The 22,837-nt window shown below is 40.2% G+C and overlaps 3 protein-coding genes across 9 annotated transcripts in view; 1 reads left to right on the top strand and 2 right to left on the bottom strand.

The window, feature by feature from the left end:
• The window catches only part of tcerg1a (transcription elongation regulator 1a (CA150)), a 30,868-nt gene extending 18,649 nt beyond the window's left edge, over positions 1 to 12,219 (top strand). For all 5 annotated transcript variants that reach the window (XM_017474540.3, XM_017474538.3, XM_017474537.3 and 2 more), the window contains 8 exons: positions 151 to 269; positions 1,505 to 1,655; positions 4,720 to 4,884; positions 6,286 to 6,468; positions 7,053 to 7,232; positions 8,454 to 8,537; positions 8,639 to 8,739; positions 11,108 to 12,219. In XM_017474540.3, coding sequence (XP_017330029.1) covers positions 151 to 269; positions 1,505 to 1,655; positions 4,720 to 4,884; positions 6,286 to 6,468; positions 7,053 to 7,232; positions 8,454 to 8,537; positions 8,639 to 8,739; positions 11,108 to 11,309 — 1,185 coding nt within the window. In that variant the 3' untranslated portion in view covers positions 11,310 to 12,219. The remainder of the gene's footprint in view (positions 1 to 150; positions 270 to 1,504; positions 1,656 to 4,719; positions 4,885 to 6,285; positions 6,469 to 7,052; positions 7,233 to 8,453; positions 8,538 to 8,638; positions 8,740 to 11,107) is intronic.
• Positions 12,220 to 12,642: 423 nt separating this feature from the next.
• On the bottom strand, positions 12,643 to 14,411 carry gpr151 (G protein-coupled receptor 151). The gene has a single exon (XM_017474544.2). It carries the CDS (start codon positions 14,351 to 14,353, stop codon positions 13,055 to 13,057), a length of 1,299 nt encoding a protein of 432 aa, XP_017330033.1. The 5' UTR covers positions 14,354 to 14,411; the 3' UTR covers positions 12,643 to 13,054.
• A 1,284-nt stretch (positions 14,412 to 15,695) lies between these two features.
• Positions 15,696 to 22,837, bottom strand: part of LOC108269042 (serine/threonine-protein phosphatase 2A 55 kDa regulatory subunit B beta isoform) — a 56,701-nt gene continuing 49,559 nt past the window's right edge. For all 3 annotated transcript variants that reach the window (XM_017474541.3, XM_017474542.3, XM_017474543.3), the window contains 2 exons: positions 21,823 to 21,914; positions 15,696 to 18,789 (listed from right to left, as the gene is read on the bottom strand). In XM_017474541.3, the coding sequence (XP_017330030.1) occupies positions 18,510 to 18,789; positions 21,823 to 21,914 (372 nt within the window). In that variant the 3' untranslated portion in view covers positions 15,696 to 18,509. The remainder of the gene's footprint in view (positions 18,790 to 21,822; positions 21,915 to 22,837) is intronic.

Here is a 22,837-nt window from a genome sequence, read left to right as displayed (position 1 = left end):
GTTTGTATTGACGGAAATAAACAACAGTCTTTGGATCATTGCAAATGAGTTTTGAGCGAACGTTTTCCACTACAGATGTAGTCAATATAGATTTCGGGGGGGGGGAGCACTTGAATCACATTGAGACCACTTCATGGTCGCTCTGCGCAGGTGTTTGATCAGTACGTAAAGACTCGTGCTGAAGAGGAGAGGAAAGAGAAGAAGAACAAGATAATGCAAGCTAAAGAAGATTTCAGGAGGATGATGGAAGAAGCCAGACTTGGAGTCAGGTGAGCACTAAGACCAGCTTGAACACTTTTCTTCACTTTCCATATGAAACAGTGCTGCTCTGTGCATCAAAATACTGCCAAACATGACCCCCCCCCCCCCCCCACCCCCACCATGAATCAACTTGATTTTGAGTTGATGTAAGACACAAATACTCAAATAGCCAGCATTCGAATACTAGCGCCTTGAATGGTTAGCCCATTTGTGCACATTCCTAGACCAAATACACGTATACAATGAGACGAAATGTTGTTCCAACAGGATAATGTTAAAACGCACAAGACGAAGCAGGGGCTCTGTGCACACAGTTATGTAAAGTGTGTCGTGGCTAACAATCTTTCCAGCCTAACAAAAAACTTAAGAGGCAGAGGGTTAGTATATGTCAAAAAGTTATATACTTTATTGGAACAATAAAGTGAGACAATCTGCAGAAAGTCTGAATTATACAAACACATACAGCCCTTTATACCTTATACCTTTCTTCACAACGTACGCAGCTTAGAGGGGGTTTTGCCTTTCTTCATTTAAAAACAGATCAATCTTCTTTGCCACAATTACTTATTCATGTCAATATTTCATCTGAAAATTTGTGGCACGTGTGTTTTCAGTTGTATTTTCTTAAATGTTTTACCGGAACAGGTTTTTTCGTCCCATAATTCACCCTATAGTCCCAGCCTTTGTACCCTTCCTCCTGGAAGTCTTATCTTTTTATTTTGACACTGATTTGCTTAAAGTTTAAAGGGCTTTGGTTGGAAACCCAGTTCTGGTGAGTGTCTTAATTGCTAATTCATTGCCATAGAGAAAAGCTGCTTTAGACAAAACACAAAGTTCTTAATTTACACACTTGAATGTCACATGTTAGAAAGTGTGTTATAGATTTAGATTTTGCCTGCTGTGCAAAAAGGTACAGGCTGATACAGAAAAACAATTTACTGTTCAGTAAGACAGAATCCATCTAACTCAATACACACTCAGAATATAACCTGATCAATAAGTGCACTATGGATTTAGATTATGTTTCTGAGTAATAAGTCTAAATGTTGGTTATACATATTCGATTATACTTTGTCAATATATTCTATAAGTGCAACAAATTTCAGACAAGCTTGGAATTGAACTACAAATGAAAGAGACAGCAGTGCACTACCACAGTCTGTAGTGTACCGCTGTTATTATTTATATGTAAAACGAATAGATGTTCAGTGTAATTTTGCCTCTTGTTTTTCTTTTCTTTCAGAACTACATTCAGCGAGTTTGCAGCCAAGCATGCTAGGGATACACGGTTTAAGGCTATTGAGAAGATGAAGGACAGAGAAGCCATTTTTGCTGAGTTCATGACCTCTCTCAGAAAGAAAGAGAAGGAGAACTCAAAGAACCGAGGTGAAAAGGTAAAGTGCCTTCAGAGGCCTTTTTAAAGGCGCTAAATAAAACAAAGATTATTATTATTATTATTATTATTATTAAAAGGTGAGCATGATATCCGTAAGAGCCTTAACTACCACTATAGATGATTGGAGAGCACTGATGGACTTTTCAGCACGTGGTTTATTGATGGAATGCAAACAATAAAATATGGACAAGATGGAAAAGTAGACCCAGTCCACAAACACTTGCTTTAGGGCATAATGTAAATAGGACCCTTGATATGTGCTTGCATGGGTTTATGAAAGCTGGTATGCAGTAGTTTTGCTTAAGTAATGGGTGACTGTGCTGATTGCCTTTGGCAGCTAAAGGTCAGCAATAAAACATTAATAGCACCAAAATGTCGCCTGTTGGGGGAGGGGTGATAGGTGGGAAGGTCTTCACAGAGTGGGGTTCACCAGAGGAAGCCAATCTACAGCAACTCTAAGGCTGCTTTAACAAACATCGCTTATGCATAGTGTAATGTGTAATGTCCAGTCAGACCATGGCACAGGAAACTGTCCTTTTAAATCAGGAATTCTCAACATTTTTGCAGCCAGGAACCTCTCGTACACAGAATACATTATGTCCAAATCAATATTATTTATAAGCCTACTTTTTGTGTTACTTGCTTTTTGAATTAGATTTGGATCGGCTTGCTACTCTGTTACTTTGGCAGGATATAAGGTGAACTTTGAAGGTTTTATGGCTCAAAAAAAAAAAAAATATATATATATATATATATATATATATATATATATATATATATATATATATATTTTAAATATGCCCATTTATGCACTCATCATATATTTTATTGGGAACATCTGCACATTCATGCAGTTATCTAATCATGTGGCAGCAGCGCAATACAAAAATTCACGCAGAGCTTCACGTAATGTTCACGTCCAACATCTGTAACCATGGCATGGATGTCAGTGCCAGATGGGCTGGTTTTATACAGAATAAATGACCAAAGGAGAATGACCAGACTGGTTGAGCTGACAGGAAGTCTGTAGTAACTCAAGTAACCACACTCTTTACAACCATGGTGAGCAGAAAAGCATCTTAAAACACAACAAACTCAAACTATGAGGTGAATAGGCTACAGCAGCAGAACACCACCACTTCAGGTTCTACTCCTGTCAGCCAAGAACAAGAATCTGAGGCTATCTTGTGTGAAATATTATTTTTCCTTATTTTCCATAATTATGATTCAATCATTTAAGGTCAGTCATTTAGCGTCACTGATATTATTACTCCATTTGTGTTTCCGTGGCGTGTAGAAAACCATGGCGTGTCACCACGTGTAACCCAGAGCCTTAACCGTAAAGCCACCACTGCCCCTCTTGGATCAAGTTAACAGTGATTGGTTAGGTACCTGACTAGGCTCCTGGTGGCGATATGGCCAGGAAATTCTACTGGGTTTCCTGATGTTCTTCGTCACTCTTCTGTTAATATATATCATGTTCCACTGTTGCTGCCTGTGTGTCTCTAAAAACATGACCCAGGCCCCAGGTCTCCTAACTCCGGTTGATGTGCCTAATGCCTACATGTAATCTGATTTTACGTTTAATCTAACATGCTTGGTAAGCTGATAAATGCGTGCGACCTATCCTTCTTTTATGATGTGTAGATGGATAATCACCTGGCCAGTGGTTATAGTGTGTGTATATTAGTATGAAAGGGTTGAGCTTGCTTTAATGGATGATTTTAGGGTCCGTTCAAAGGGAGGGGGTTCTGAGAAATATTTCCTTATTTTCCATGCTTATGACTCATTCATTTAAGATCAGTTCAATGTGATTTTTTTTGCCTACTCGAGGTCTCCATGATGTTTTTGGGTTTCTGTCCTTGATTAAGTTTTTGTCACGATGTTTTGTCTTTTGTATTGTGTCTTTCTCTCATGTCTTTCTTGTATGTTTTTCCTTACTAGCCTTGCGTATGTTGCTTGCACATACATATGACTATAAAAGCCAAGTGTACCCAACTTATGTTTAGACTAAGAAACGCTTTAGTGTCTAGGGTGCCTTTGCACGCATAAACCATCTCTTTGACTATACCCTAGCTCTTGGTTTCCTGATTCTTTAAGCATCTTACTTCTGGTGAAGTTGAAGCATTTTCCACATCCAGAAAAGATTTACATCACTTGGGCACAGACTTGCTGAAACTGGACAGATGAAAAATGAAACAAGACCAGGTGATTCCCCTCCGTCCACCCAAGTCCAGTTTGGGTGAGCCTGTGCCCACGATAGCCTCAGATTCTTGATCTTGGCTGACCGGAGTGGAACCTGATGTGTCCTGCTGTTGTAGCCGGATTCCCTCAAGTTTTGATGTTTTGTGCATGTTGAGATTCTTTTCTGCACACCACAATTGTAAAGAGTGATTATTGGAGTTACTTTGTCCTTCCTGGCAGCTCGAACCAATCAGGGAATTTTCCTCTGACCTCTCTTATCAACAAAGCATTTCTATCCATAGAACCGTTGCTCGCTCAGTATTTTCTGCTTTTCACACCATTCTGTGTAAACCTTAAAGACGTGTGAATTTCCCAGGAGATCAACAGTTTACAAAATACTCAAAACCAGCCCTTTTGGTACCAACATCCATGCCAAGATGAAAATCACAGAGATCACACTTTTTCCTTCATTCTGATGTTTACATATTAACTGAAGTTTTTGACTTGTAAGCTACATGTTTTTTTGCATTGTGCTGTTGCCACATGACTGGCTGATTTAGAAAACTGCATAAATGTACCGGTGTTCCTAATGAAGTGGCCGGTGAGTATATGTGGCATTGTTTGTTGTAGAAGAAAGCGTTATTTACATGTCAGGTGCAGGTTAAGTTAGGTCTCACCCTAGATGAGCAAGTCCACTGTTACAAGTCAGCAAACTCGAGTCAGACTGCAATTCTTGTGTCACTGCCTGTAGCCTAAAATTTCTCCATCGTAATGAGAGTTTAGCAATGGTGGCAATAACGACAGAAAGCATGATAGCGACAGTATAATGTCAGTTTAATATCTGTGTGTCAGGTTGATCATGATCCATGTTGTTTTAGGTGAGGCAGGACTTCTTCGAATTGCTGTCTGATTACCATGTGGATGGCCAGCAGCGCTGGAGCAAAGTAAAGGAGAAGATGGAGACAGACCCCCGGTATAAAGCGGTGGAGACGTCCGCTGCACGAGAGGAACTCTTCAAAAGCTTCGTGGAGAAGCTTGCCAAGGTATAGGGGATTTTATTTGCAATTTACAGGGTTCTTACAAGGTGCTTTAAGTACTGGAAAATCTAGTGGTGCTTAAAAAGTGCTTGGATTTTATTTAAAAGTCAATAAATACAAAATCGCTAAATAACTGTAAAGTGTTTATGTTCAGTGAGGGGCAGAGAGAAAGAGAGAGAGAGGAGCAGCACATTCAGTGTGAGAGACAAAATAAACTTGTGTGTCTGGCGATTTGGTCAGACGATGTCGCGGTTATAAAGTCAGGATTTTAGCAGTGCAGAGCAGCAGTTTGGAAGTCACTGCTGGTTAAAATTTAGCATTAATGGTGCATGTTTCAGTCACTATTTCATACTCGTTTTGTTGTCTGACAAGCGAAGCAGAAAAATATGTAAATGAGAACAGCTTTATTGGGAATGTAGCTGTATTAAAATACAGCGTGTGAGCACAGAGAGAAGCAAACAGATGTTGATGGCTGACACTAGGAAGAATGCAAATATGACACAATGATGGAATGAATATGCTAATTAGCGCATGACATCATCTAACGAAATTTAGCAACTTTCCATTGAAAGCTGTTGGCAGCAGAGCTCCTGTCCCTCACCTGGTGTACAGGGTGTCCCAGAAGTCTCCATACACTTTTTTTTTTTTAGCAACATGTACAAAACATTTATTTACAAAACATTCTCTACATGATCGCCATTTCTTTGTAAACATACATGGAGTCGTCTCTCCCGATTTTAGCTCCCAGTTTGGCCACAGTGTCGCCATGTTTCCTGTTAAAGTCCATCACAAATTTGCAACAGCTTCCCGATCCAGCCATGAGGATGATTTCAATACGTTCTACTTTTGTCAAAGGCATTCTTGAAGGTGATGTGACAAAAAAAATGTAACTAAGTATGAACAATTTTGGAAGACATTTTGCTAAAACACGTTAATTTCCTCTGTGTATGGAGACTTTTGGGACACCCTGTATATTGACGTTATGGTGAAGATGATGCAACAGCTGGGAAATGAAAATTTTGTCCACCATGGCTGCAAAAGGCTCCATGTAAAAAATTAATTGTTTTTTTATTATTATTATTTTTACTATTATGATTATTGACTTTTTTTCTTATGGAATTTATGATGGTGAAATAAATAATATGTTCTAAGCTACTCTGCATGAGTATAAACATCTCTTTTCTTTGTATATGCCCATATCTCATAGGAAACTTAGGGCTAGTGAGAAGGGAAATGACAAACCACCGTTGTATTTGTTTTTTTGAGGTTTTTTTTAGTCTTTCATTCAGTTATGTAGAATTTGCTGGGGGGGGTTCTATTTGATTCATTTTCTGGTTTTAGGTGCACTTTAACCTGCAGTGGTTGTCAGCAACAATAGTTTGTGTCTCCCCTTAATGCTTTCCCCAGAACTCAAACTCGGAGAAGGAAAAGGAGCTAGAGAAGCAGGCACGGATCGAAGCTAGCCTGAGGGAAAGAGAGCGCACGGTGCAGAGGTTTCGCTCTGAGCAGACCAAAGAGATCGACCGTGAACGAGAGCAGCACAAACGAGAGGAGGCTGTGCAACACTTCAAAGCTCTCATGTCTGATATGGTGAGACATGTATGCAAGCATTGGCGAAAAATCACTGTAAATTCAGTGGACAGGTGTAAAACGCTGTGTCACACTCCGTATGGGAAGATCCACAGCAGTGTATTTTTACGTTTTTCCTGCTTTACGAACGCAGATATGTTAGGCTCAACAGTCAAATGATGACATACTTCATCAACTAATTATCAAGGCCTTCATGAATCAAAACAGTCAGACTCCAGTTGCCAGTTTTCATGTTTTCACATCTGGTTTAGCAAATGTTCAAGCCTTCGAATGAGTTAAATCCGCTGTATGAGAACAGACACTAAAGTGCCTTTCAGGTCTGTCAGTATAACTCTCATTAATAATGAAAAAAATGAACAAAAGTTATTAAACACAACATGGCTTTGAAGAGTGATGAAGATGGGGAAATGCAGGTGTTTCATTTGTTACTAACAGCTGGCCACTTGGAACACATTAAATATATGATGAAACCATAATAATAGCAGTTCTCCCATTATTCCTCATGCCTATGCACCTGTACTATTTCACACACAAGCAACTGTTTGCGATTGCTTCATAGCTTTTCCGCTGCTTCTAAATGCCAGGTGAGATCATCAGATGCCTCCTGGTCTGAGACACGACGTTCCCTGAGGAAAGACCACCGCTGGGAATCTTCTTCATTGCTGGAGCGAGAAGAGAAGGAGAGGCTTTTCAATGAGCACATCGAGGCACTTACTAAAAAGAAGAAGGAGCTGTTTCGCCAGCTATTAGACGAGACAACCATGGTACAACCACCATTATCTGCTCTTTATTTATTTATTTATTTATTTATTTATTTTATCCTTTATTTAACCAGGAAGATCCCGTTGTGATATCACAATCTCTTCTTCCAGGGAGATCTGGTCAAGACGGCAGCACATAGAGTTTCACACAGAGATAATCATAGAAAACAATTAATAAGAGTAAAATCAAGAAAAACACTTAATTTAAAAACACTCCTTTTAATAGTGTTTGCAAAAGCTGTTTAAAAGTACTCGGAGGTGTCAACATCTCTAGTTTAACTACATTTTGCAGATCGTTCCAGACCTAGGGAGCATTAAAAGGAAAAGCATGTTTGCCAAATTCTGAGTATACCTTTGGGACTTTTAACCGAATGTATGATTGAGATCTAGTACAATAACTGTTTGTATAAAAAGTTAAGAGATTATAAATATAAGAGGGCAATCTACCTAGAAGTGCCTTAGCATTGAACATATACATATGCAGTTTCCTCCTATGATGCAAAGATGTTCATGCCAATGATTCATATAGTGTACAGTGATGAGTACGTGAATCTGCACCACAAACAAAGCATAACGCTGCATGATAGACAGAGTCCAGTTTCCTTAATAAAGATGAAGCTGCATGTATATACACAATATTACTATAATCAATTATAGATTAAAAAAAAAAGAAAAAAGTATTCCACGATTTTCTTTTGCCTCATAAGGAAAGCAGTTTTTTAAATGATAAAAGAACCCCAATTTTGGTTTAAACTTCAACAGATTAACACGGTGTACATTAAAAGCTAGTTTTTCATCCAACCATATACCTAAGGATTTATAAGAGTACATGGTTGTTCCATGTAAATTTGAAATGACCACATCCGTTACCTTAGAATGAATACCACTGAAAATCATATATTTTGTCTTTTTTTTTTTTTTAATTTAAAATCAATTTCAACTGTGACAAAGTATGTTGTATAACATTGAATGCATTCTGTAAGTTCAGTAGAACTCGAGTTAAAGATGATGCTGCAGTATAAATGATTGTGTCTTCAGCATACAGATGTGTATTAATAGAATCTAAATCATTGATGATGAGGAACTCCTTTTTTTTTTTTTTTTTTTTTACTTATCTGCTCTTTCTTTTTTATGTATCTGATCATGTGCATCGCTGTGTACTCGTGTGGATGGAATGCAAAAAAAAAAAAATATCGTTATTACCAACTTGTTTCCTCTCAATAGATCACACTGACATCGACATGGAAGGAGGTCAAAAAGAGCATTAAAGAGGATCCGAGGTGTATAAAGTTTTCAAGTAGTGATCGGGTAGGAACACTCAATACTTCAATACATCCTTCACTGTATTACACCGTAAATAATAGTGCCTGATTATGATGAGCAAATGAGTCTGCTTTGTGTTTTTGCAGAAAAAACAGAGAGAATTTGAAGACTACATTAAAGACAAGCACATTTCAGCAAAAGCAGACTTCAGAACTCTGCTGAAAGAGACCAAGTTCATCACATACAAGTGAGTAGTTAAATAACTATGGACCCCCATGGGCTGCAGCATCAGTGAGCTAGATTTGACTTGGGGATGCACCAAATAAAGTCCAAAGATCAGAGATTGGGCAGTCAACCTAAATGTATGAACATACTTGTTCATGGAATAGCATATTATTCTTAAAATTATTTGTAAAACACTTTATTGGACCCTATATACAACTCATACAAAAGTACCAACAATTTTTCAGGGTAGGACAGGGTCAAATGTTCTGTTCTCTATAGACATTGATGGAGCATACGACATGGACTGTTCTGTAAACATAATTTTATGGGATATGGGAGGCTGTGCTGTTCTCTAGAGACCCTGTGCTAGAGCATAGACAGTGTTGGGTAAGTTACCCAAAAAAGGCCACTACAGATTACTAATTACTACTTTAAAACGTTAATCTGATTACTAATTACTTTACTTTCAAAACCTATGAAACCTACAAAAATACACTACAAAGTGAAACAATATATGACATGATCAGAAAAAGTTGGATTTATAATATAACTTGCCTTGGATGTTGTCACTGTTTGTAGGACTACCAGACTGAGAAAATATAAAACTTTTCTAACTAGGTTAGTTTGGTGTCACTAGCCAAGGGGAGACGCAGCTAATCTATCACTGTATGGGTTTAGCTACTACAGTGCTATGCATAGTACATTATCTTTCCTTATGCTCTTCTCATATCATGTTCACATTAACTGGAACTCGTATAGACATGTACACACGTTGTTTTCCTGCTCAGCATTAGAGGATGTTAGTGTTTCGGTTTCAACACCTTTACTGGTTAAAAAAAAAATCAATGTATATCCATTTTCCTCACACTGACCGAGACCTAGCGTTTGGCAGAATTGAGAGACTGTCAGCCAATAAGACATGAGTGTTTCCACGTATTTTCCTGCAAACCCTGTCTGATTGGTCTCGCCTCCGTTCGCTGAAAATATAAAATTACAGGCGCTCTTCTGAGAGTCCTGGAAGATTCTACAGGGCCATCGCACAGTCACCTGACTTGAACCCTATTGAAAATCTCTGGTGGGATTTGAAGAAGGCGGTTGCAGCACGCAAACCCAAGAATATTACTGAACTGGAGGCCATTGCTCATGAGGAATGGACTAAGATTCCTCAGGAACGCTGCCAGAAGCTATGCGTCTTGTTTGCAGCAGGTCATAACAGCAAAAGGTGCTCCACTAAGTACTAAAGATGCGTGAAGGGGTTGAATAATTTTGAAACCGGAGAAACCATTATCAGTTGCATTTGGGGAAACCACCTTCATTGTGTTTAATTATTTCAATTGCTTATGTTTGAATTGTTCATTGCAAACAGCTGAAAGTCTATAAATTATGACAATAAACCTGATTTGCAATGGGGGTTGAATCATTTTGATTGCAACTGTACAGTCCCTCCAGGATTTCTTGATTTTGCAATTGCAGAAATTAACACAAAAATCAAGCGAACTCCACAATATTCAGAGGAGCTTGACAGTTTTCAAAGTTACAGCAGATTTTCTGTAGATTTGGGCCAAGACGTGTCATGTGACGTCATCACAAGGCACATTCAGCCAAAGCCCTCTTCGATTCACTTGTGTGAACAATTTCGAGTAAATGCAGTTTCAATTCAAGTAGATTTCTGCAACAACAACAAAAAAAAAGCATGAAAAACTCTGCAAGTTGCATCGCAAATTTTGAAAAAAGCCGCCACGATATCGAGCGTTTTTGGGCGCAACAATCACAATAAAACTCGGCGATATCCTGTATGGATTGGATATAGCATGGATTACTGTGCACTGTTCTCTACAGGCATTATGATTGTTTGTGGAAGACTGGGCTGTTCTCTAGAGACACTGTGATAATGTGGGAGACCGCCCTGTTCTCTAGAGACTCTGTGATAATGTGGGAGACCGCACTGTTCTCTAGAGACACTGTGATAATGTGGGAGACCGCACTGTTCTCTAGAGACACTGTGATCGAGTAATATAAGATACAAGGCAGGTGTTCATGAGGCAGCTGTCTCGCAGTTGCAGTTGGTGTACTAACTTTACTTTCAAAGTGCCACTGCTTTATTATACCCATGAAATGCTCTCAAGGACACACTTTAGCAGTTAAAGGATGAAATTTCCAGTAGTCTTAGTTGCAGCTTTCTTCAGCGTTGTCATATTGGCAAATGATTAGGGATGGTTAAAATTCTTAGAGCGTTAATTGTTTCAAATGAATTATTTATTTTTTTTAAAACTGTATGTAGTCTACTAATGGGTTGATTTCAACCACCTTAGCTTCGTTACAAATGGGTTTTGATTTAAAAAAATAGTTAATAGTAGGAATGATTGTCAATGTTTATTCTTTCCCATCAGATCTCGTAAGTTGATACAGGAGTCCGAGCAGCACCTGACGGACATAACGAAGATCCTACAAAACGATAAACGCTATCTGGTACTGGACTGTATGCCGGACGAGAGAGACAAACTCATCATGGCGTATGTGGAGGAGCTGGAGCGTAGGGGACCCCCTCCCCCTCCGACAGCCTTCGAGCCTGCCCGGCGTTCCACTAAGTGACCTCTAACTCTTAATACGCATACACACGTTCCAGACCTCCATCCTTTTTCACTCCTCTATTGCAGAGTGCCATCCATTGCTTAAATTCTTAAGGCCAGAAACAGGCACTGTTCTAGGATGCAGGTTTTTGGTACCCTTCATCTCTCTCTTTTTCTTTTTCTTTCATGTCTACTCTTATTCAGCACATCTGAATGAACTAAGGCTGGATGACCAGTGAAAGCAGGTGTGCTGACGAAATTCTGTGAAAATTCACTTCTAGTCTGAGTGACATCTCAGAACATCTGTCTGAAACGGTTAGAGTGGAAGCGCAAGCTGGGTTTTCGTTCCAAACCCAGACGAACCCACCTGATCCCTCTAGCATGATGGACCTCTGCATTAGTTCTGCATGGCTAGCTGTGTTTGTGTTGTGCCGAGGAACATGCCCAGGAGCGGGATTGGCAGAGCAGTAAAGACCACCTGTAGCCCCCTATTTCACGTCTTTTTTCAGAACCTGTGGCTGAATCATGGTCCATAAAATCTGCCATGCTGCCCATTGCTTTGACTTTTGTACAAACGGTTTGATTCTTGAAACCGGAATCAGACAGTTTGTCTCTCATACTTGGGACTTCAGTAATTCTTTACTGTGGCTTTCATCTACTGAAGCAACTCGGATCTTCTGTCGTTTTAACTGACAACTTGTGTAAAATGTAAGATATTTTTTAAATAATGGATGGGTGTGAATTCCTTCATTAACCGTATATATTGTTAGTCTGTGCAAGCAGTGACCGTGCCAGTCTGCTGCTAGTGGGATTTAATTTAATTGTTCAAACATTTTTGAAAAAATGACCTCTTTTGTTTGTTTGTTTTTTTTGTAGCTTCAGTGTTTCTGTACAAGTTTACTGGAATAAATGCAACCTACTTTTTTTATGTACTTAATAAGATTTCCTTATTCTTCTAATAATATTTCAATTGAAATATTAATAGTAATATTTCAATTTGTACTTTTATAGTTTTCTTTACCTTAAAAGGGGATGCTGATGTAAAATACAGGCCATGCCGTAGTGTTTGTCTTTCATTTATTTTTGCGCAAATACATTTACAAAACATTTCCTCATATATTTTACAGGTTTAATAGCTCTATGTGTGGAAATATAAACTCGTACTATTTGGAGAACTGTACAAGGAATTTGCTAAATGAACATTCCAGTCCAGAAATGCGCTATTTACAGCTTCTTAATATCAGGCAAGGACATAAAACATAAATATAGAGCATAATTCCTCTACAAAAAAAAAAAAAAAGTGTGTATATCTGAATCACAAAATATATAACACATGAAACATTTCTCTACAGGAGCACTCTTAACCAACAAACCAAACCATTCTCAAGTGATTTTTCACAATAAAATAACGAGTTTAATAAATCTAGTCCACACATGGTACTGGTAGGATGATTTTTTGGGGGATCTTCATGTTGTCTCACTGGTGGAACCTTCATGGTCTGAAACATGAAAGGAACTCTATCAATAAGAAGCTTTTGTTTTGAAGTTTGCTGGTGGAACCTTTATCTCTAGCGTGTACATAAATGCATTGTATAAGGTATGAAATATTGATTTCACCCTATATAGTGCTCTGTATGTCCAATTCTGTGATTTGGCCTGTATGTCAAGTTCGCGTGAGGTCACTTGGTTGTAGCTGCTGAGCCTCCTGTTGTGATTGTGAGAGTTGGCTGTGTGTGTGTGTGTGGCTTTTCGGGTAGTGTTTAAAAGCTACTGCTTGCCCTCTTTGGGGTCCTGATGCTCCCAGGGTATGGGGTCGTTCTCGTGAGACATGGAGCCACTCTCGCGCTCGTGCCAGAACTGCTCCACATCAGGCAGCACTATGCCATCTTTATTGACGTTACCGGAACTTTCCTCCTCCTCCTGCTGCTGCTGCTGCTCCTCCTGCTGCTTGTCGGGTCGGGACTCGTCGGTAATCCTCGGAGGAAGGTGTGCGAAAGCCTCGGGTCGCGGGGTGGGTGACCTGGGCGCAGTGGGCGCGTGCGGCCCGGGTTTCGGTTGCTGCTTGGGAGCGTGTTTGCGCAGCGTGAGACGCCGCCACAGGCCCTTGTAGCCCTCGCGGAACTCCTCGGACAGCGCGAGCACTATGAGCGGGTTGGCTAGCGAGATGGCAAACATGACGCACTGTGCGGCCACAGCGAAGAGCACAGGAGGCACTGGGCCGTCGCTGTCTTCTGCGTGTCTCATCCACACCCACGCTACCCACTGAGGCAGCCACATGGTGGCCATAGCCACGGTCAGGCCGAACAGCATCAGGGTGAGCTTGCGCGTCCGGATCTGTGCTCGCAGGTTCTGCGTCTTGCTGCAGCGGCGTTGGGATCGGCCGTACGCGCGCCAGAAGTAAAGCAGCGCGAGGCTAAGCGGTGCGCAAAAGGCCACCAGAGGGTACGCCTTCACATAAAAGGACATAAACTTGCGTGCTTCTGGTGGCACCTCGAACACGCACAGCAGTCTTTCTGCACCGTCTTCCTTCTGCAGCGACATGAAGAGCCAGTGCGGCAGAGGGAGGGCGCAGGCCAACAGCCACGTGAAGAGGAGAACCACCACGATGGTCTTGAGGCGGATCGTGACTTGCTTGGTCGGGTTGCTCACATACCTGTAGCATGCATTCGCCATGATGGCCACCGTGAGGCTCTTCGCCGCCATGCAGGAATGCACGAACCAGTCGCACGTTTTGCACACGACTAAGCCCAGAGTCCAGCCTTCGCGGGAGTACGCCGTGGCTTTAAACGGCACGGCGAAAGCCAGCAGCAGCCCGTCAGCCAGCAGGAGGTTGAGGATGAGCGCGTTGATCAGAGAGAGCTTGCTTTTGCGCGCGTTGCCCACCAGCACTCCCACCGCGGTGGCGTTTGCAATGAAGCCGAGCACGGAGATGACGCCCAGCCCAACCGGCACCAGCACCTTCAGGTCGCCCTGCTGCAGGTGCTGATACGCGCCTTTCTCCAGAAACGAGCGTCTGTTCAAGGTGCCGTTAGGCACGCTGACATTCCCGTCCTGTAGTTTGTCCATTTCTGCAGGAAAAAGTCGGCTGTAAATAACTTTGTCACGTCTGCCTTATCCTCCCTCGGACCTGTGCGTTTTGTTCTTGGAGACTCGGGGCGCGCGCGCTTATAAAGGCGGTGTGTGATTGACAGAAGCCCTCCCCAGCTGACTGTCTGCATTCACTTGGACTGGAGCACCGCGTCCTCTCGAGGCCAATTAGAGTGATTTCAGATAACGAGCTCTGCAACACACTGTGCCTTTCAAACAACTTGCTCATAATCACCGGAAACTGAGCACGTTTTACGCGCAGGACTTGATTATGCCAAACGGATGCATATGGGTCACGAAAATGTTTGTTTATTTATTTATTTATTTATTTATTTATTTATTTATGCTGTGATGCGACTAAATGTACTTCCTATGTAATCCCAAGAACTGAAGCAAATTAGCTTTTGTCATCTTTTTCATCTATACCAACGACTCAAACTCTTAGTTTCTCACGAATACGCACAAAACACAAGCTCAACTTCTCTTTAGCGCAAAACTAAACAAAATCGACTCCAAATCTCAGCGGATAAACTTCATGATCAACTCTTATTCCATATTTTGAAAAGATAAGGACATTAGATGCACACGCTCGTCCCCTCAGCAGGAAGAGACACTACAAATACAAGTTCTTCTGAGTGGTGACGTTTACTCTAAGATGAAACGTTCTATCGTGATGGGCGTGGTCTCTTCCAGGATGACTCCGCCTATTTCCACAGGGCGTGAAGACTCACTGAAGAGTTTGATGAGATGTAAATCATATGTTTCACGGTCACCAGATATCAACCCAGCTGAACACCTATAGGGGATTATGGTCTGATGTGTTAGTGTTTCTACCTTCAGCATTAACTCCCCAACAATTGCCAAAAAATCTTTTGGACTTCATCTCTTCACAAGAGTTCCAGAGAGTTGAAGGTGTGTTGAAGCTATTTTTTGTGAATTGTGGTCACCCAAACCCTTGCTAAGACATTTCCATTTGTCACCAGTGTGTATTGAGTTATTTATTAATTCAATTATTTATTAATTATAGAATTACTGTTTTCATTTCCATATTTAATAGAGAACCATGGAAACATTCACTGTATATTGACTATTTGACTATAAACAGAATAAATATGTTGTAATTACAGCAGTAAAAAGGGTTTATGTTGGGTAGACACACACACACACACACACACACACACACACACACACTTTCTCTTATTCACCCCTAGGGGCATATGTTGGGTAGACAGATGTGAATTTAACAGTTGTATGGAGTGACTCTGCCCAGAAATGGTAACCGGGTGGCACAGAGGTCAGTTACATAAGCAGTTTGAAATGATTTGAAATTCACAATCGCCAAACGCTTTATTGGGAACATCTGTACAACGATGCGTTCACGAAATGATCTAATCAGCCAATTGTGTGGCAGCTGTGCAGTGTATACAATCATGCAAATACAGATTAAGAACTTCAGTTAATTTTCACATCAAACATCAGAATGGAGAAAAAAGTGATCTCAATGATTTTGACTGTGGTATGATTGTTGATGCCAGAGGGACTGGTTTGACTAGCTCTATAATCTCTCTCTCACAGACACACACACACACATGTTCACACAGAGGGGCAATTTAGAAATGAATCTCAGGACTGAACCTGTGACCGGAGCTGGAGGCAGCTACCCACTGTGTTACTGACTGTCTAATATTTTTGGTCTAATGTAGTGGTTCTCTTCTAATTCTTTTTCTAGTATGTATTTATTCACTTATTAAACCCAGAATCAGCATGGAAGTGGTTTACTCTTTCCATAATGACACTTTGGTCTAGTTTTATGATAGGCTGAATTTATTACTATATAGTTACATACTCGTATCCTATATAATGGCATACTCTCAGAAACAAGGTTACTAAATTGTACATTTCCTTGTCACTGGGGTGGTACCGTTTATCTTTTGTACCTTTAAGTTGGCTTTCGCCTGGAAATGTGAATGTAGTGTACCTTTTAAAAAAGATTTAAGGCACATAATTGGACTATGATTAGTGTGACGGGTATGCTACATAAACCAATCTAAAGTTCAAAGGCTGATGGTACCAACCCCAGCAACAAGGAATGGTACGTTTTAAGCTTGTAATACTGTTTATTTTTCTCTGGACCCTGCTGAAAAAAAACAACAACAAAAAAAAACAATAGAAACAATCACAGAAATTCTAATGGTTTTCATTACAAATACCATCAGCTAACCATTAAAACTATTACCATGACCATTATTGGTTCTTAATGGGGTCCACTAGACAGAACATGCCTTACATAGAAGGCAACAAATTACCAGCCCACAGGGACCATTACAGTTTCCTCAGGTAGTGTTTCTAGCAGTGACTTCGGACGAAACCAAATAGATTTTCCTCTGAATGGCCACACGAGGGCGCACTTGATCATCTTTAACGTAAAAAGCGGTGCCGTTCAGCTTTATTCTTAACACACACACACACACCCTTCATCAGCTTCAAGACAAATCTCTGTACGACTGGCCATCTAGAAACTGAGTTGAACAAAGTAAGTCCAAATCAAACTATTTCAACTTGCACGTTTTCATTTTTTTATTTCAACAAATTCCATTAAGCATAAAGACTGCATGTCATTCAATTGCATTTAAATACATTCTGAGCTATAAAACTTTGTTCCATTAACAAGTTCACAACTGAAATTGGTTAGATGTTACTTTTATTTATTTTTTAATTTTTTAAAGGACTTGTACCTAAAATTCCCTGATATCATATATTCTTCATGTCTAGTTAGGCTACATTATTCGCCGGCCTTTCGCTTTCTTCCACATCATGAAACATACTTAAAAGTACGATGGTGCATTAGCTGTCAAAGAAATGCACAATTGTGGAACATGTGAGCTGTTTGAACAAGAGGCAAAAGTATTTCATGCTGCAGTTTGCACTCTGCTGAACAGACATTCTCTTAGTTAATTAGAGCAATTCGTTACGAGTGCAATAACAGCTTCCACCGAACACTGCACGAGTCAAATCCAGGGATGTACACTTCATACATAAATCATGACCTGTTTTGCAAAATTCAAGTACTTACATTTTGCACACTTGAATACATCACTTTCATTCATTTTTCCTTACACAAAGCTATTCAGTCCACATTTTATAAAAAAGAAAGGAAAAAGAAAACAGTCACGTTCCACAAACCAACATATCACACCATCCAAAAACCCCCCTTCCCAACTGCTCTCAAGTCCACATATGAAAAGAAGGCACCACAGCTTATTAAATGAAACGTTAACATAAAAAGACGAATAAAACAGCAACGTCGATGACTTCAGACCACTTATACCTCCGCGTTCTCAAAGAATCAGGTAGCAAAGAACTCTAATCATGTCCAGTGATTGTATATGGCCATAGCATCTGTGTGCATGACCACATTCAAGTCCATTTCAGTTTCACTGACGGTTGTGTAGTGGATGTAGGGCATTAGGGAACGGTACTGCGTCCTTTCTGTCTAGGCCTTCGTCAGTTTCATTATAGTTTGCCCTTTGGTGTCAGAAGCCTGGGCATTGATGCGAGAGCCAATGAAAAACAGACCACACAAAGCGTATTGACACCGTCCTTACAGTCAGATCTGTTCAAGTTGACAATACAAATAAAAGATTGCATGTAATGCAGCCCTGTTTCAATTTTAAAACATCAGGCATTTCGTTCAAATGGAGAAGTAAATAAATAGAATAAATAAAGGGTGTTAAAGAGAGAAAGAGAGGAAATGTGGATGCGGTGATGGAAATAGGATAGTAGGATGGGTTATGCAAAATAGCACGGCGCATCTTATTCACACTCTCCAGTGCACGTCATTCCTGCGTCCTTAATTTCGGTCTGGTCATGCTGTCTGTATCCTGCTCCATCTCACGCTTCCTTCAGCACAAAAAGTCCACATTCCACCAGCATCATGGCTCCTGCAACCAAACACTGGCCCCATGCAGCGATCAGGCACTCCAGTCTGCCTGTCTGTGTGTATATATGTGCGTACATGTTGGGGGGGGGATGTGTGTGTGTGTGTGTGTGTGTGTGTGTGCGCGCATGTGTGTGTGTGTGTGTGTGTGTGTGTGTGTGCGTGCGTGCGTGCGGGGCCACCCAAGCTGTGCCTGTGTTAGTTGACCTTATCCTGGAAGATATAGAGGTTGTTAGTGGCGGCTACAGCGATGATGTTCTCTGAGGGGTGCCAGGTGGTGTGCAGGATTTTCTTGCTGAAGTCCAGGCTGTCGACGCTGATTTCGTCCTTGCGCCGCTTCCCACCCACACACACCTTGCGTGGCTTCAGGACGGCCCGTGGCTTGCTGTTCTCTCGCGACGCCTCCAGAGTCACGTCCCGTTTCGTATTGCGGTCGAACATTCGGAAGAAGTTGTTGTACGAGCCGGTCATGATCATGCTGCAAGTCATGAAAAAAATAACAGGTTTTAAAATGAGTAAATTGACTAAAGAAGAACCGTAATATAAAGACAAGAACTTTTCCTGTTATATACACAAATCTTTTTCTCCTTTACTCTAGGATTTGTCTTTATCTACGCTGGTCTGTGTAGAGATCGTATACAGATCTCTGGAAGTTCACACTACTTGTGTTCGTTATAGAGATCAGGCATTTTAGCCAACTTTGGAGCTCTATTACTGCTATGGAGCTCGTTATTTTTCAGTCAGTCATGTTCCAAGTCGTCAGATAAGACAATCAAAATTTGGAGGAGAATTTAGACATTTATTTTGCTATTTTGAAGATATGCTGAACTTGTAGTACATTTAGGCCAGTTTACAATTAAGCCTCTGTTCATAGCGATGTTTGATTTATTGTAGTCTTTTCAGCCATAATAATCTTCATTCAAATTTTGGTCAAAAATATTCTGAGAATCGAATCGAACCAAATTTGTGGAGCCAGTATCGTGAATCGAATCATGACCAGAGTGAATCGTTTCACACCTAGAATTGATCCTTTTCCTGACACACTGAGGCTTTTTTTAGTGTATCATTTAATCACCGTATGGTTGTCGTATGGTTCCACTGATTCCCATTGTGTAGTTATGAAGCAAAACGTTTAAAAAGTGCCTTGTTTATGTACAGGTGATGAAAATTAGAGCCAGAGTCAGCACAGTGACTGACAGGGAAGCGGTCTGGCTGCGAGGCTACTCAGTTCCTGATCATCTTTGGACACGCCCCATTTTCATGCCGCAACCACACACAATGACTGAATGCAGTTTCTTTGGCCTACTAACAAATGAAAATATATAATATATAATAATAATAATGTGTGGCCACCTGGGTAAACCCTTCACATGATTTTGTGATCGTGAGGATGAAGGCTGACATGTACTTCCTCCGTGACATGTGAAGCCAGCCAACCACAACCATCTTTTCCAACTGCTGCTCATACTGCTTCACAGGGTAGCGTGACGCACTCGGAGGAAAACGCTATCTGCCCTCTTCCACATACATGAGTTCACAGACGCCCATGAGTGGCTAGTGTCACTGTGACATGGGGAAGAGAGTATGCCTCCCTTCACACTCAGCTACGAATGGCTGTGGCATCGCTAGGATCAGTACAGTACTTTTCTCAACAATATATCTCAACCTGAAGTAAATATCTAGCATTTTAATGTCTGCTTACCCTGAAAAGTGAAAAATTGCACTTAAAAAGTCCATTCCAACTGCAGCACAGGAGCATCACAGACATTCTGAAAGCCGGGACCCGATTACAAGCTGATTTGATTATGTATTGGTCTGTTTCTCTATGGTGCAGAACTTGATCAAAGTGTAGCATTCTCTGTGTGACATAATCAGCATGATACACTTTTTCAACTTTGTTCATATAGCACGTTTAACAATGGGCAATATCACTGTCGAAGCAGTTTCACAGAAATCAGGATATGGATTTAAATTTAGATCCCCCCTAGCGATCTTTAGTCAAACTGACATATTTTATTTTTTTTAAACCACTATGTTTGTTAAACTGGCTCCTTAACCATCACGATCTTTGTAGGAAGACCGCCAAGCACGGTTAGAAAGTAAGCAAAAACATTTCTACATCATATTTTGGTGAAATATATTTAGGTTTCTTTTCATTTAAAATGTGAAAGTATGAACTCTCACAAAACCCAAGGTTTTTGGTCTTCTTTTTTTTTTTTTTTTTGTCTGTTTGCCAGTTTTCACAGACTGCCTCAAATAAAATAAGTGGGAACACATTCAAACAAGCAAGGAGCATCTGCTGAAAGCCATAAACTGGAAATGTGCATAAATGCAGAGTAACGGACATCATAAAAAACGATGAGGTGTTCTCACAGGATTACATTTACTGTAATAGCCTGTGCTCTGAAGTTCCATTTATATCCACACAACAGTCCAGTACATGGATAACAATGGAATAGCCTGGAATCAGTTTCAAGGAGGTATGAGGAAATACTAAATACTAAAAAACCATAATGAACTTTCTTTTACTTTCACACTATCCGGTGTAACCCAGATGAGGACGGGTTCCCTTCCGAGTCTGGTTCCTCTCAAGGTTTCGTCCTCATATCGTCTTAGTGAGTTTTTCCTCATCACCTACCTTCAGCACCGGCTTGCTCATAGGGATAAATTCACACACTTAAAATCTGTATCCTGTGTTTATATATTTCTGTGAAGCTGCTTTGAGACAATGTCCATTGTTAAAAATGCTATACAAATCAAATTGAATTGAACTAAATAAATATCACCACATGACCGGTACAGTTAAACTGATGAAGCGTGATGCACTCATGCATTTTGGCTGGATGCCTCACAAGAGTAGGAAAGGTAATGACACCAATTTACATTTTAAACATTTAAAGTCCGACCTACTGTCAATCAACCCTGCCAAAACCTGATTTAAAAAAAAGAAGGGAACTTCATTTAATGTGGTTATATGTGGAATTGCAATGATGACTCTTGACTTTTTATGAACATCATTACAGCACAATTGCTGTGCAAAACATGCTATATGACATGAAACAATGTTTTTATGCAGTAATTGCGCTATAAAGATGATCTATAAAGTGGGATCTGGGAAATATTCCAAGGAGGGTTCAAACTTAGCTATGTCTCTGATGGATACTGGGACAGCCTGTGTTGTGTAATGGATCAAATAACGGTGACTGGGATGTGGTCTGTGCTTAAAGCTGTCTGGTAAAAGGAAATTCCTGAGTGTCTACCATGCAAGTCTGTCAATCAACTAAACCCACACATGTCAAGTCAACACACCTCGGAAAACCACGCCCTGAAAAATATCCGTTAAAATAGCAGATGAAATATTAACGTGAAGGAAACTCTTGGTACACCGGACTCGTAACTTGAAATATTCATTTTTACATGTCCATTCACTCTTATTAATAAAAAAAAAAAAAAAAAAGGTGTGGGCAGTACAGGCATGACGTCACTGGTATTAATCGTGAATAGTTCTGACCTGTCTGATCCGTTCCAGACACACTCGAACTTGTCAAAGATGCAGTCGTTCTCATACAGGGAGCAGAGTTTACTCCTCAGGTAGTCATGTACCTAAAGGAGTACACAGACAAAAGCAGAACGCATTTCATCAGAAAACCTACTCGATTGATCAGAGCGGTTCTCAGTCGCAGTATTGTGGGAATCGGTTTGGTGATGAATGGGCTGACACCTAAAGCAGAGTTGCCACTTATGAGAAAAATAGGACTGTAAGAGAATACAGAGGTTTTGCTCTCCCATGAAATCCAGGTCACTCATGATCATTAGGACGTGTAAATGCCTTATAAGAAAAACACACAAATTAACTAGAGATGCACCTGTGTATCGGCCGATAAAGGCTATTTTTCACGCTATCGGCTATCGTAGTTTAAAAACATCCGATGATCGAGGCAGATTATATCCTGTCAATCAAAAGAGGGCACATCGCTTTCGTGCTGTGTGTAAAGATGATGTCTCTTGTGTGGAATGACGACAAAACTGCAGTTTGTAAGCTCTGTAAACTCTGCACTGCTAAAATTTTACACCGGAAGTGAGCAGCAGTGAAGCGGGAGTTTCAGCGTCGAGTATATATATATTTTTTTGCCGCGTTGCTCGCGTTGAATTACAGCACCAGTACAATGTTGAAAGATTTAAATGAAGATGAGTTGACAAAAAAGTATATATTGCACAGAAAAATATATTTGTAGTGTATTTCATATCCAGTTAATGTTAATATATACATATATATATATATATATATATATATATATATATATATATATATAAAAAGTTGATATTATATATTACCAGTTTGATGTCAGTGATGAAGTGGAAATTCTTGTGTTTGTGGTGAGTGAATGTGAGACTAACAGGAGTTTTTTTAGAATTCAGTTGATGTTAATATGAATTAATAACATTCAATACATTAACAAATCTTACTTTAATCTTCAGAATTGAGTTCATGTGTTAATGTTAATGTGAGTAATGTGTTTTCTGTT

The sequence above is a fragment of the Ictalurus punctatus genome, chromosome 8 (genome assembly GCF_001660625.3).
Source record: "Ictalurus punctatus breed USDA103 chromosome 8, Coco_2.0, whole genome shotgun sequence".
Classification (NCBI taxonomy): Eukaryota; Metazoa; Chordata; class Actinopteri; order Siluriformes; family Ictaluridae; genus Ictalurus; species Ictalurus punctatus.
This window is presented reverse-complemented; position numbering and strand designations above follow the sequence as displayed.

What these genes read in the sequence shown, in the direction of transcription:
- gpr151 (XM_017474544.2), bottom strand. Translation starts at nt 14,353, where the DNA reads ATGGACAAACTACAGGACGGGAATGTCAGCGTGCCTAACGGCACCTTG.